Below are 16,459 nucleotides of genomic sequence, written 5' to 3'. Positions count from 1 at the left end.
TAGTTGCAAGTGCAAAAAATATTTTTATCTTCTATCAGATTTGTTTTATGTTAAATTGTAACTGTGCATGGTTGTTGATAATTTAATCAAGCGTTGTGCTTCAAGATTGTTTCATTTAGTCTTTCACAGTTTATTCTTTTCCTAATCATAATCATCAAATCTTGTGTGTACATTATCTCCTAGATAAAACAGATTGCATGTAAAAGTAGGTCACTGTGATATGCATAAAAAAGTTTGACTATCAGTATTTGAATACTGTAAATCCAGAAATTATTGTGAAGTTTTTATTATTGCGAAAAATGTGCAGGGTAATAATCGCAATAATTTAAACTTGCACTTTTGACAGTATTATATGAATAAAACAGGATTTTTCGTATTATCACAAAAATAAAAATCACAGTTCAGTCCAAAATGACAAAATCGTAATCAAAAATACTTATACACGCAATACTTTCTGAATTAACAGTATAAACTGAATGATTTACTGACAGATACTCGAAAAATTTAATTCCTATGTTGTTAGACTCTAAGATATTCTGTAGATTGATATATTTTTGTTGGTACCAATGTTCATGGATCAAGGAAACCATGTTTGGTACTAGACTTAATGGCATTTCATGGATACATCTTGAAATGAATATGTGGATGTTTATATGGTAACACATTTTCAGTGTTCCTCCAAGCATGGAAGTATATAATACTGTATAGCGGGTTATTTTCGCGGGGTGTAAATTTTCGCATATTTTGTATACCTTATTCAATGAATATCAAGAAATTTTACACCTGCGAAAATAACCGGCTATACAGTATTTCCATGCTCCAAGCCATCAGTATCCAGCTGATTATTTATGTTATACATTATCAATAATTATAGCAGATTTAATGGCTACATAGAAAATATTTTTAATGTAAAATTTAAATATGTTTATTGCAAACAAATAAAATATTGTCAAGGACTTTTCTATAAAAACATTTATCTTTAGTATAAAATTTATCGACTCTTTATTTTTTAAATGATTCTTTATACAAGTCAAACTATGGCTTCTTGACATGGCACATAAAACCGAATTAACCCCCAGTGTTTCTAATATTCCAAATAAGATTTAAGGTTTTACATCTTTTCAATTCTGTTAGCTTTTATATAACAAACATTGAAACATTCTATAGTTAAAGGTGAGAGTGTTGACTTTAACAAAAATCCTTTATTTACTATGTCCTTGTTAGCCACTGATTATTTGTGTGTGGTTTTCACTTTTAAACTGTTACAATTATTCAATATTTGGGTTTAAGATTTACCCCTCGATTGTTGATAATCAACACACATTAATTGGTTCTCTTTAGAGGTATAGAAATGAACAAATAATTCCATATTATATCAAATAGTGTGTTGATATCTTACCTCTATAGGTTAAGTCAGTGATGTTCTAAGTCAGTGACGTTCTAAGTCGGGAGGAACCTGTTGATGTGGTTGTTGTTTGTTGATGTGGTTCATAAGTGTTTCTCATTTTTCATTTTTTATAAAGATTAGACTTAGTTTTCCTATTTGAATTGTTTTACACTAGCTTGCTGTTTGGTGTACTCATCTCCTATTATTTAAAAAAGAATCAGATACAAATAAATGTATGATTACTGACCTTACATTATTGCTTTATCCTGAGGTCAAAAATGCAAAACTTTCAAATTTAAACTTGTGTCTCTTAAAAATTAACTTTGTTAAATTTAGCAACATTGAAATATTATTAGAACTTAATTGAACTGTTTCATATTAAAGGGCACTTATCCTTCCTTTTACATTATGCTAAGAACATATTTTCAAACATATTCCTATTTTCAATAATTTCTGCTAGTTATATTTTACCTATAAAATCATCGTAGCCTGCTACCTGTTTTATAATTGATAAATAGACATTTTGATGTTCAAGAGGTGATTATCATTTGGTTGGATATAAATATTTGGTCAGACTAAAAGCTTTTTGTCATAGACTTCAAAGTGGAAATAAGTCATTGAAAATAAAATTAATTACAAAAACAACAATGGGAGTTACTCCCCCCTGTTCAATGCAAACTATTATTTTGATAAACCATTACTGTGAAATAACAGTTTGTAAATTCCAGAAAGAATGAATGGGAATTAGTAGGCCAGTTAATTAGAAACAAACTGAAATAATACAATTACATTTTGATCAATGACAGTTTGTAACGAAAGTTTCAGAAATAAAACAAAACTTTTATCATATTTATTTCTTATCCTGATACTTTCTTTAGAATAGAAAATAGACACTTTCTTTAGAATAGAAAATAGAACATTTGGAGGTTGGAGAGGCAATTATTTTTTGATCAGGCTAAAAGCTGTTGTCACAGACTTCAAATTGGAAATAAGTCATTGAAAATAAAATTAATTGCAACAACAGAAGGAGTTACTTCCCCCTGTTTAATGCAAACTATTAGCTTATTATTTTGATTAGAGATTAATAGTTGAAAAAACTGTGATATAACAGTTTGTCAATACTAGGAAAATGAATGGGAATTAGTAGGCCAGTTAATTAGAAAGGTGATGAAAAATTACAATAACATTTTTGTCAATGACAGTTTGTTACAGGAATTTTCACAAATAAAACAAAACTTTATTATATTAATTTCTAAAGAAAAGCAGCTTAAGATGTTTGAATTGACTAAAGGCCTTCCAATCTCTTGACAGTAAATTGTTGTATAAATTAGCGTCTATTTCATGATAGGGACAAATTTCATGTTGACATTGTTGGAGATTTAAATCCACATTTTTTAACGGGGGAAACATGGATTGAATTAAAACATATAATCTTCCGTTATCACCACCACTGAGAGGACAAAGTTTTAATGACAGTCTTCATTTTTCAATTCAGATTTGTTTATTGAGATGTGAAATATATTACAATATAACCAAAATGTAACGAAGTTGAATAAGTTGGCATAATAATCAAGAAAAGAATTTTTAAAAGGATACTGTATTGATGGGTGGCAGAAATGTATTTGAGTAGAGTGAGGATTGAAAATAATCAACTGTACCATTGAAATAAGAGTTTTTCAAAAAACATTTTCATATTTGCGCAATTGTCAGTTACATTTTAGTTAGCAATTAGATGTTTTTTGTGACTATTGAAAATTGATGGAGTATAAAATAGCCTTTCAGATTTTAAATTACAATTTGAAGTTGTAACATTCTTAAAAAAAGGCATTAGTTTAAGTAGTTATAAAATTTAGTGGACTTGATAAATAACTTTATGTCCAATATGGATAACAGTCTTACTTATTCCACTGATGATGTGAAGTGTATGGAATTATTACATCGTTATCTCAGGTAGATATAATTACATCTTACTTAAAGCAAAATCAAAATTATGCTATGAAAATAGAATAACTGCATCCTTATCACAGTGCAGAAAGAATTACAATATACTACATGTTTTGTATTGACAAACAAAGTATTTGGTAACAACAGCAGAATTTTAGTTTGGAAGAGCATTTAAAAAATGTGAGATATCTAAGATTTTTTTTTCAATTCTTAACCTAAATTGATACATAACAATAGAATATCTTTAGCTATCTACTATTTCTAATTTCTTGCAAGTTAATTTTTATCTTGAAAAAGGATAGAATAACTCCAGTTTTACAAGACCTAAGTATAATTAGCTGTGTTAAAGATGGTTTACCTTTACTTGTCTTAACCTTATTCAAAGAATTTGTGATCATGCATTAATTAGTAATTGTACATTTGTACCATCAAATTGGTTGGACTAAGAATACAGTTTTGAAATAAATATTTTATTTGCTCAATCTTTAGATTTCTGTGAATTCCTTTGTTGACTTGTTTGAGATTTACCAATCTCTTTATCTTTTAGTTTTTGATGTCACCTTGGTATCATCTGCATCTTTAGTGAGGCATTATGTTCTCTGGTCTGTTTGTCTTGTATGAGGTTAAATTTTCGGATCACATCAACTGTTAAATTTTCTGAACATTTTTACCCTAAATTCGCAGGACACTAAACATGGAAATGCATAATTTAAGTTTTGGTTAAGATATTTGTAGTTTCCCCTGATGTTTTTGGTCAATTTAACTTTTCTGTATTGAATTATTTCATATTTTTCTTATCTGGGCTTTTTAATTCCAACCATACTTTATGGATATTTCTCATTCTAGAAGGCAGTACAGTTACCTATAATTGGTTACATCCACTTCATTTGAACTTTGGTGGATATTTGTCTCAATGGCAATCATACCACATAACCCTATTTTTATATTGTAATTTTTGTCGAGCCTGCAACTTTTGTTGCAGAAAGCTCGACATAGGGATAGTGATCCGGCGGCGGCAGCAGTGTTAGCTCACTTCTTAAAAGCTTTATATTTTAGAAGGTGGAAGACCTGGACGCTTCATACTTTGTATATAGATGCTTCATGTTCCGAAGTTTCCGTCAGTCACATGTCCAATAACCTTGACCTCATTTTCATGGTTCATTGACTACTTGAAAAAAAAGTTCAAATTTTTTGTAATGTTGAATTCTCTCTTATTATAAGTAATAGGATAACTATATTTGATATGTGCATACCTTGCAAGGTCCTCATGTCTGTCAGACAGTTTTCACTTGATCTCGACCTCATTTCATGGATCAGTGAACAAGGTTAAGTTTTGGTAGTCAAGTCCATATCTCAGATACTATAAGCAATAGGGCTAGTATATTCAGTGTATGGAAGGACTGTAAGGTGTACATGTCCAACTGGCAGGCGTCATCTGACCTTGACCTCATTTTCATGGTTCAGTGGTTATAGTTAAATTTTTGTGTTTTGGTCTGTTTTTGTCGAGCCTGCAACTTTTGTTGCAGAAAGCTCGACATAGGGATAGTGATCCGGCGGCGGCTACGGCGGCGGTGTTAGCTCACTTTTTAAAAGCTTTATATTTTAGAAGGTGGAAGACCTGGATGCTTCATACTTTGTATATAGATGCTACATGTTACGAAGTTTCCGTCAGTCACATGTCCAATGTCCTTGACCTCATTTTCATGGTTCAGTGACCACTTGAAAAAAAAGTTCAAATTTTTTGTAATGTTGAATTCTCTCTTATTATAAGTAATAGGATAACTATATTTGATATGTGCGTACCTTGCAAGGTCCTCGTGTCTGTCAGACAGTTTTCACTTGACCTCGACCTCATTTCATGGATCAGTGAACAAGGTTAAGTTTTGGTGGTCAAGTCCATATCTCAGATACTATAAGCAATAGGGCTAGTATATTCGGTGTATGGAAGGACTGTAAGGTGTACATGTCCAACTGGCAGGTGTCATCTGACCTTGACCTCATTTTCATGGTTCAGTGGTTATAGTTAATTTTTTGTGGTTTGGTCTGTTTTTCTCATACCATATGCAATAGGTCTATTATATTTGTTGTATGGAATGATTGTTAAGTGTACATGTCTAGCGGGCAGATGTCATGTGACCTTGACCTCATTTTCATGGTTCAGTGGTCAAAGTTAAGTTTTTGTCTTTTTATCTAATGCTATATGCCATAGGTCAACTATATTTGGTGTATGGAAATATTTTATGATCTTTATGTCAGTAGAGCAGGTTTATTTAACCGTGACCTCATTTTCACGGTTCATTGCACAGTGTGAAGTTTTTGTGTTTTGGTCTATTTTTCTTAAACTATAAGTAATGTGTCAACTATATATGTTGTATAGAAGCATTGTTAGCTGTACCTGTCTGCCTGGCATGGTTCATCTGACCTGGACCTCATTTTCAAGGTTCATTGGTCTTTGTTGAGTTATCTTGGTTAATGTTAAGTTTATGTGACAGTTGTAATAAAGCTTAGCTTTATACTTAGGACTATCAACATAATATCAATGATTAGTATAGAAGGCGAGACATTTCAGCGTGTGCACTCTTGTTATCATACTATATGCAATAGATCTACTATATTTGTTGTATGGAATGATTGTAAGGTGTACATGTCTAGCGGGCAGATGTCATGTGACCTTGACCTCATTTTCATGGTTCATTGGTCAAAGTTAAGTTTTTGAGTTTTGGTCTTTTTACCTAATACTATATGTCATAGGTCAACTATATGTGGTGTATGGAAGTATTTTATGATCTTTATGTCAGTCGCACAGGTTTTATTTGACCATGACCTCATTTTCAAGTTCATTGCATTTGACCGTGACCTCATTTTCATGGTTCATTGCACAGTGTTAAGTTTTTGTGTTTTGGTCTATTTTTCTTAAACTATAAATAATTGGTCAACTATAAATGTTGTATAGAAGCATTGTTAGCTGTACATGTCTGCCTGGCATGGTTCATCTGACCTTGACCTCATTTTCAAGGTTCATTGGTCTTTGTTGAGTTATCTTGGTTAATGTTAAGTTTATGTGACAGTTGTAATAAAGGTTAGCTTTATACTTAGGACTATCAACATAATATCACTGATTAGTATAGAAGGCGAGATATTTCAGCGTGTGCACTCTTGTTTAGATACAGATGTTCATTTTTTATTGGACTTTTTTTTTTTTAAAAGATGCAAAATTATGATGTCATGGATTCCATAATTCACATATTCTGGTTTTCATTAGTATAAAACATTTGCACCTTTTTGAAAATAACCAAATTATTTTTTTCAAACTTAAATTCAATATAAAAAATCTACTGTAATTGTCTATTTAAAGAGCCTTATTTATAAAGACATTTGATTTCATATACTCCATCCCATAAATTTTATGCAATAATTATCCAGTTAAGTACAAGTAATACAAGATTACATGCCTAAAGTTGCTTCTCAGGTCAAATTGACATGTAAATAAAACTTAAATATACACTTCACTCCTAATTCTTAAGTTACTTATTGACACATGCAAAGTTTAATTATCATTTATTTAAACATGGTTCTATACTATTTATATATAGTTTAATGATATAATTTTCATTGAGGTTTTTCTGTCCTTTCAAATGGTCATGGTCACTGTAATTTAATCAAGGGTGTTAATGTAACTTTACCTTATTCTGAACAATTTACAAATATATATGAATTGAGTAAATATTTGATTTTGATACAAAAGATACAAAATTAGACCTGAAATCGACACTAGACATGTTTGGTATCCACCCTTAAAAGAAAAAATATTAAAATGTTTTGACGGATTCATTCAAAATTTTAATACATGTTTACCTAAATGGAAAATTATAAATAATTGAATCAGTAATATGCATTAATAAAATATCTATTCAAAAGTATAAATATAAGTACATATGCAGAATGTTAACATCAAGATTTTTTTCCATACAAATACATTCTTTGTATGTTGAAACTCAATCTGTGGCTTAGATTTTTAGGCCCTAGTAAAATATTTTGATTGTCCTAGTTTTGTTTTGTGGGTTAATTGATGAAAACCCATCTTTAAACTAAAAAGTTTAGATTTCATCTCATGAACTTTTAAGTACATGATCAAATACATAAAGTATTGAATTTTTTACTGATGTTAAATATTTATTTTTGTGTTAACACTTGAAATTGTCTGTATAAAATAATCATTCTTTTTTCAAAAAATGAAGATTGGTAAAACATTTCTTACTGATAATAATGTAATTAAGGCAGAATTTTTTTATTTTTTTATTTTCAGTTTTGGTTCTGATAATATTAACACATTACTATAAAGTTCATTAAAATTATTTATAAAAATAAGATTACTACTAATTTCACAAGTGCAAAGTTGATGGTTCTAAAGATTTGATAGCTTTCTGAACAAAAATGAATACAAAATCATTCTTTTGAAACTATACAATAAAAGATAAAAAGCATGCTTAAATTGCCTAGTGGCATATGACTTTTTAACCATTTCCTGAGTCAGATTTAGTAATAATAGTTAGTTATTTTACAAGTTTTCACTTAATTATTTAATGCATGTATGCTGTATAAGTTGCACATTATTATTTTATTTTCACCAGTGATGTTGAGAAATCTTTAAGTTGCACAATATTATTTTATTTTTCACCAGTGATGTAGAGAAATCTTTAGACCCTTCAAAAGAACAGAAAAGACGACCAATGTCTGTAGAAAGTATAGATATCACTGCTGATGATGATGATGAGTCCGTTGATATGGATCATGTTGGAGATCCCGAAAGGTATGGTGTTAATTGTGGTTTCAATTTTTTTTTTTATCTTTTCTAAATTATTTGAATTTTTTTTTTTTTTTTTTTCACAATTTATAACACATTTTATATTTGGAAATACAATGTATTGGAATTGACTGCATTAATACAGAAGGATTTAAAACAGCTCTTCATGAGTCCTGAATATGCGTGAAATATTTGCCACTGGACATTAACCATTAACCTACAATCAATCATGAAATATAAATTAGATTGTCCAATTGTAAAAACACTAGTTGATATGTAAGTAAATTTGGGTGTGAAAGCAATGTAAAAATTATCTGGTTACTGTAAGATCAAATTTAGTATTGTGACGTCACTCTTTCTTGAGCACAGATAATCATGACGTCACAGAAAGTTAATGATGACGTCATCTATTGTTATTTTTGAATTTGAATTTCTGCATGTTGTTTGAGTTGATTTTCCCGTAATTTAACTATGGAAACTGTGTAAACAGAGTAATGGCAGCATAAAAACATGGATGAGGTTTGTTGATGAGAGTAACAACAGGGGGATAGACTGAAAACAGATGTTGTGGTTATGAATGAAATGTTGTTCATTTTTTTACACAGCTGATAGCTTGTTATTATTTACCTTACTGTACACTATTTTAATGATATAATTTATTTAGTTCTTTTCTTTAGGGTAAGGGTTCATATATTGTTAGGGTTAGGTGACAGTGTGTTCATGATTAGGGTTAGGTTAGGTACTTATGTGTTCATATCATTGAAACAAGTGTTTTGTTTTTATTTTCTAAATATTCAAGAAGATTGTAGAGCAATCACTTGTATTTCGTTGTGTGTGAAAAGTTGCAAAGCTTTGATGCATTTTTCGTTTAAAGATTTGTGAACTTGACTTATCCCAAGAAGTCTATTGGAGTTTCCATTCTCTTCTGCTCTGATATCCTGAACAACTTTTCTCATTTCAGTGCTCCTGTGTCCTTTCTAATGAGCTATTTCTTGATCCATTTGTTGATAAATTACAAAATAGTTTTATGCAAAAGTAGTTCTATATTCCTTTATGGGAAAACTATCTGATTAGAAATGTGTGAATATAAGTTGTATCATTCAGTAGCAGAAAACTGTACATAACTCTATAGGAGTTGGTGAAGAATGTGCTCTTTCAAATATCTATACCTTTTTAATCTTATAAATGTAACCTTACACTTTTATCAATTTAATTTTTTTTATTCCCCATCTACGATAGTAGAGGGGCATTATGTTTTCCAGTCTGTGCGTCCTTTCGTTCGTCAATCTGTCTGTGCGTCCTTTCGTTCGTCAATCCGTCTGTCCTGCTTCAGGTTTAAGTTTTTGGTCAAGGTAGTTTTTGATGAAGTTGAAGTCCAATTAACTTGAAACTTAGTACACATGTTCCTTATGATTTGATCTTTCTAATTTTAATGCCAAATTAGAATTTGTACCAAACTTTTAAAATGAAAGTGCGATTGGGTCATCCATTTACTGGGGACACATTCTAGTTTCTTCAAATTTTACTAAGATTCTAGATATACAAATTTTAAAAAAGTGCTTTTAGATTTCTTATTTGAATTGTTATGGCTGACTGTATGGTATAGGTCTTTCTCATTGTTGGAGGTTGTACAATAGCCTATTATTGCTTACATCTACATGTACTTAATTTTATCTCTGATGATTGAATTTTTATTTTCAGGCAGGATATGGGATCATATCTGCGGACTCTCCCATCCAGTTACAGTGCATACAAATATAATGGTATTTTCGATGATGACCTTATCTCCCTGACCTCGACAGAAGTTGATGACAGTATGGCTTACCCATCAAACACACCATATGGGAAAGACATCCTCGCAAATATGAATCTCAGCGGTAATATTTACAACAAATATTTACAATGAATAATGTCATGTTCTAAAAAAAGTATTTATTAGAAAAGATTACATATTTAAGTATTTGGTTAATTTAGTTTACCATTACCTTGATGTCAGATCAACTTTAAACTTTGTTTACATTTTCATTATGATGTGAGCTTTTGGGGTCTGATTTATATTTTGCAGTCCATTGAACATTGAAATATACTAATGTAATAGTGCAATTAGGGCATAGTGTCCTATGGACACAGATTCTGGTTTTAAGTAGAAAAGCAAAGAAAAACTTTATTTTATTTTGTGATAACAACGCAGATTCTTGTTATAAGTTGAAAGGCAAAGAGTAATTTCTTAAATTTATCATCTGATGGTTCAAGTCTTATTTGTATAAAGCATTTTTAGGTTGCTTTAAAAAAACATATTTCTGGTTAACATTTTGTATAAAAACATTACCAAAACATTTTGAATGGGAGCAAAATGGAGGCCATCTCAAAAAAGTCTTAGCGTTTCATAATGACTTTTTAATGTATTGATTAGCTATAACACAATGAAAAACATCAACTCCATAGTTTGTAGAATTGATCTTTCTCATCTTTATATTGCAGACCCAGGAACAGTGCTGAAACTTCAGGACCATATGCATGAACAGAATAAACGACTCGATCATGAAAGGAATGCAAGAATAACAACGGAAAACAAATATAAATCTTTATTAAAAGAGAAAAATGAACTTCAAAAGTAAGTTATTAGGGGAACAGAACTGAATCCTTCACCAAAAAAAAAGGCCACCTTATCAATAAGTTAAATGTAACCGTTTAGAAAAGGAGGGAGGGTTGACACAATAACAAGCTTTACACCAACCTTATGTGACACTCCCAAGTCAGGAAAATTGTCAGTGATGTTTTGTTTTTTGTACTTCATTAATATTTTGTATTTTTTTCCATTTCAAAACTTGCTGTTAGTGAAAAATCGTTAGTGCATTCTATTTAGTCCTGGCTCTATGGGAGATAGAATTCCAATATTTACTGAAGACCTCAGTGCTCATTGTGTGTCGCTTTCCTGTAATATATAGTACAAAGTATAAAAAAAGAAGTTTTAAGCAAAATGCAAAGTTTATAAAGGAGGGATACTTCTAAATCCCCCCACCCAATATAAAACAACAAACAAACAAAGAAAACCACAAATACTGTTAATTTTTATTAATAAATTTCTTTTCAAATGATGTGTTTTGTATTATAGGAAATCTGATGGCCTCAATCAACAGAGGGCCAACTTGGAGCAGGAAAAGCTGGATTTGGAAACCAGAATCAGGAACTTAGACTATAAACTCAGTGAAGAATCAGAAATGAGGAAAAATGCTGAGACATTGCTGTCAAAAACAAAAGAACAGCTCAACAAAAAAGAGGAACAGTATACTAGGTCAGTTTATTAGAATTAAGACAGTTTAATCAAATATTTAGATAAAAATAGAAAAAGAAAGAATGTTTAGATTTATATTTAACAACTTTGGATTTGCTATTTTTTCTGGATTGGGAAACCTATGTTACACACATTGCAAAGATAGTCAACAACTATGACAAAAATGAAAATACTTGCCTTTTGTTACCTTTAGAAATGACAAAACATTTCTTTTTTAAAGTGTTATATTCTATTTTTTAAGTTACCAATGAAATTCCACTTTTACAACTTCATAACAATGGTAAAACTGGACATTGAACAATTATTGCAATGACGAAAGCTACAAGGACTATAAAATATGGTACAATATTGATATTATCTTGCATATTAAACCTATACATTTTTCAGTGAGATTGAAGCCAAACAGGCAGCAGAATTACAGATGAGAAATTTACAAATGGAGCTTAGATCTGCCAATAATTCAATTAAACAGGTGAGTTGCCTCCCTTATTTCGATACACACAGAAAGAACTTCAAAATATTTTGATAGAAAATAAAACAAATAGATTGAGTAAATTCAGATGAAAACATTCAAGCCTGATGTTGTTTAATAATTCTTTTACCCAAACTTCTCTATATATATTATCAATGGAATTTAAAATTACTTTTTAAGTTTGGTAATAGATATTGACAATCTTGTAGATTACGGAGAAAAAGAAAAAGGTGGTAATTTTTAGAAAATTTCTCCAAGCATGCATCAAAACCTCATATTTCAAATAAAATATTGACAATTTCATCTTCATTAAAAAATGATAAATTTATTTTTGCTTGTGTTGTGAATTTTTGAGTGTTTAACCTATATAGATGGAGATATAATGTATAAATTATGGGACTGTTTGTTGGTTTCTAATCTGTGTGCTTATACATTGATCTAAAGACTAATTTCCCAATAGTTGTTTTTCCAAAATACTTGTTCCATGTTTCAGATTATCTACCCTCTCAAACATTTGTCAAATAATTTTCCACATTGTACTTTCTATTGACAATTTAAAAAAATGCAATATTGAAAATCTTTTAATTATAAATTTGCTGTTTATTCATTTATAATAAGAAATGCTTTTAATAGTTGGTTAAACTAATTTTATTAATTTGATACTTACTAATAACAGAAGATAATTGTATTGAATTGCAACATACAATTGATAATTTTCCAAGCATTCTCTGAAATCAAAAAAATTTGAAAATATATTGCGCACATTGCAAGCCCTACATTTTTTCTGCTATAATTTCAACTTTTAGATCTTATAAAAATATGCCAATGAGACAACTCTCCACAAGTGACCTCTGACTTTGAAACTCAAAAGGGCTTTCTATATGTCTTGCTCTTTGAATGCAATAATACTCTGTGATGTGTGGTATTTTTCGATACATCCTGAAGTTTTAAGATTTTCTGATAAAAGTAAATGAAATTGTGTTATATTTTATTAATAATAATTTATATTGCTTTAAAAAAAAGTAAAAAAGTAACAACAAATAATTTATTTATAATGAAAAGAAGTTTTCTGAATGTTTGCTTACCACTTAAATTTGAAAGGAATGATGAAGCTACAAAAAGAATTGACATTGCATCCTTTTTTCATATCTTAAAATTCCAAGCATACGTTTAATAATTTTTGTTTTTAGCTTGAAGAGGAAAAAGATGAGTACCAGCAGCAAGTTCAACATGAGAAGAATGCACGACAAATGCAGGAACAGATTAACGAGGAACAACACCGTCTTCATGAACAATTAACGTTCAAACAGGCAGAAATTGCTTCTAAACAGGTAAACTTTAGCTTGAAAAACATTAATAACCTAAAAGCTGTTAAGTGTTGTGACTTGTGCCTATACTTGAGATGTTCTTAAATTAAGTATGTGAACATACACTAAATATATTTATGAATAAGCTTTCATTTCTTATAAAAAGTATATTTAGCTTTTTAATTGCTTTTTATGTACCAAGATTGTTAAGCTTGTGATAAAAAATCTTGAATGCTGTTTGTATATAATTACAACATATGATATTTTTAGGAAAATGTACCGGTAAGCTTATGCACTTTTGTAGTCTGTCATCCAATCATCCAACTAAGCCAGTGTGTAAATAACTTTACTTAGTAGATATCTATTTTACCATATTAGCATTAGTATTATTGTTTTCTGACTATTAGAAGGAGGGTGCTCAAGATTTTTTTAGAGGTTTTAATTTCTAGCTGAATGGTCAAGATGCACAAATACCAGATGCTGTTTAGCAACCTCAGGTTATCTCCAAGGTCATGGTCATAAAATAAATTCAACTTTTATCCCAATTTTTAATTATACAAAATTTTATCAACTGTGATTTTTGATTGCCTTGAAGAATATAAATGATGCTTGATAATATTGATACTTTACACCACAGAATGGTGAGAGAAAGGTTGGAATTTGTGTTTGAAAGGTCAAGGTCAATACCTTGTTTGTTAAGATGGATCCAAAGACCAGGGGAGGTGTGTCATTTTGTGAGCTTTGCTTGCAGTAATTCTAGTTTCAATTCACTGTTGACATACAACAATAATGCAGTCATCAAATTACAAATTGATGTCTGCAAATATTAACATGATATTTTGATGCAAGTAAGATTTCAATAAAATGTTACAGATACCATATTTTTATACCCCACGCAACGAAGTTGCGGAGGGTATAATGTTTTTGACCCGTCTGTCAGTCCGTCCGTCCGTCCGTCCGTCCGTCCGTCCGTCCGTCCGTCCGTCAGTCCGTCAGTCCTGTTTCTTGTCATCGCAACTCCTCTCAAACCACACAACAGAATTTCACGAAACCTTTTCAGATAATAAGGACATACTATGTAGTTGTGCATATCGACAGGAAATTGCGATTCAATTTTTTTTCTAGGAGTTACGCCCCTTTGAACTTATTTACTTTAATGTACTACTGCAACAGTTTGTCATCGCAACTCCTCTCAAACCACACAACAGAATTTCACGAAACCTTTTCAGATAATAAGGACATACTATGTAGTTGTGCATATCGACAGGAAATTGCGATTCAATTTTTTTTCTAGGAGTTACGCCCCTTTGAACTTATTTACTTTAATGTACTACTGCAACAGTTTGTCATCGCAACTCCTCTCAAACCACACAACAGAATTTCACGAAACCTTTTCAGATAATAAGGTCATACTATGTAGTTGTGCATATCGACAGGAAATTGCGATTCAATTTTTTTTCTAGGAGTTACGCCCCTTTGAACTTATTTACTTTAATGTACTACTGCAACAGTTTGTCATCGCAACTCCTCTCAAACCACACAACAGAATTTCATGAAACCTTTTCAGATAATAAGGACATACTATGTAGTTGTGCATATCGACGGGAAATTGCGATTCAATTTTTTTTCTAGGAGTTACGCCCCTTTGAACTTATTTTCCTTAATGTACTACTGCAACAGTTTGTCATCGCAACTCCTCTCAAACCACACAACAGAATTTCACGAAACCTTTTCAGATAATAAGGACATACTATATAGTTGTGCATATCGACAGGAAATTGCGATTCAATTTTTTTTCTAGGAGTTACGCCCCTTTGAACTTATTTTCTTTAATGTACTACTGCAACAGTTTGTCATCGCAACTCCTCTCAAACCACACAACAGAATTTCACGAAACCTTTTCAGATAATAAGGACATACTATGTAGTTGTGCATATCAACGGGAAATTGCAATTCAATTTTTTTTCTAGGAGTTACGCCCCTTTGAACTTATTTACTTTAATTTACTACTGCAACAGTTTGTCATCGCAACTCCTCTCAAACCACACAACAGAATTTCATGAAACTTTGTAGATAATAAGGACATACTATGTAGATGTGCATATCAACAGGAAATTACGGTTCAATTTTTTTTCTAGGAGTTATACCCCTTTGAACTTATTTGCTTCAATGTACTTCTGCAACAGTTTGTCATCTCAACTCCTCTGAAAACACACAACATAATTTCATGAAATTTTGTAGATAATAAGGACATACTATGTATATTGACAGGAAATTATTATTCAATATTTTTTCTTATACAATTTTTTTTTCTTATACTTATTTAATTTCTCCAATGACAATGTGGGGACGTGGGGTATGTGAGCGTGCTCACTAAGGTTCTTTAATTAAATTAGTTTTATGTAAGATCAATTCAATATTTTGCAATAAGATTGGTTTTAAAAGTTATGTTGCGTTGTAGTTTCATTGTAAGTGACATCCTATTTTGATAAAGGAATACATTTCAGATTTGCAAAATTTATATTTTAGGCTTTTTTTTTAAGATTATTTGTTCAAAACAATCAACTTAATTTAAGGTGGCTCGTGGGTACAAAAATTTTAGCAAAAAATTAAACTTTTATTTTTTCATTACAAATTTTATTTATTACACTATTAGTTGTTACTTTATGATATGGTACAAAAAACAAACCCAAAACCTGATTTGGTTTGGCCCCAGATGACTTTAAAAATTGAAAAAGCTCCAAATTATCTCCCTTTGGTGCAAAAATGCTATTTTTTGGCCTTAAATTTGAAATATCTTTTTTAACTCATCGGTGACCTACATTTTTTATTATTGTTTTCAAATAAGCTGTACATAAACTAAATAATTGTAAAATTTAAGCGATTTCTTATATTAGGTTATTTTTTTATTTCGATATTTCCTCTTTTTCTCCTATTAGTTCAACAGAATAAAAGGACATTAACAAAAATGTATGCTTCTTCTAGAGGCAGATTTTAGCTTAATTGAACGGTGACCCCATTTTTTTATTTCATTTTTCTTTTAAGTATATGATAAAGTTAATTTATGAAAAAATATAACGAAATCCTATATTAGAAAAAAAAATTCATTTATACCCAGGAGCCCCCTTAAGACAGAAAAAATTGGAGATATATAGATTCCTACACTGCAACAAGTGTATTACAATATTTCTCCACTCGAGACAGTTAAATTTTATTGTTTAAAGTGTGAGGCTTGCCGAGCTTTTTAAAT

The 16,459-nt window shown here is 30.4% G+C and overlaps 1 protein-coding gene across 50 annotated transcripts in view; it reads left to right on the top strand.

Moving 5' to 3' along the window:
- The window catches only part of LOC139510789 (ankyrin repeat domain-containing protein 26-like), an 84,951-nt gene that overhangs the window by 44,599 nt on the left and 23,893 nt on the right, over positions 1 to 16,459 (top strand). For all 50 annotated transcript variants that reach the window (XM_071297588.1, XM_071297591.1, XM_071297574.1 and 47 more), the window contains 6 exons: positions 8,013 to 8,141; positions 9,837 to 10,012; positions 10,617 to 10,749; positions 11,251 to 11,430; positions 11,818 to 11,902; positions 13,093 to 13,233. In XM_071297588.1, coding sequence (XP_071153689.1) covers positions 8,013 to 8,141; positions 9,837 to 10,012; positions 10,617 to 10,749; positions 11,251 to 11,430; positions 11,818 to 11,902; positions 13,093 to 13,233 — 844 coding nt within the window. The remainder of the gene's footprint in view (positions 1 to 8,012; positions 8,142 to 9,836; positions 10,013 to 10,616; positions 10,750 to 11,250; positions 11,431 to 11,817; positions 11,903 to 13,092; positions 13,234 to 16,459) is intronic.

This window comes from Mytilus edulis, chromosome 1 (assembly GCF_963676685.1).
Source record: "Mytilus edulis chromosome 1, xbMytEdul2.2, whole genome shotgun sequence".
NCBI classification, from domain to species: Eukaryota; Metazoa; Mollusca; class Bivalvia; order Mytilida; family Mytilidae; genus Mytilus; species Mytilus edulis.
The sequence above is the reverse complement of the archived record's forward strand: the minus strand, read 5'-3'. Positions and strand labels throughout refer to the sequence as shown.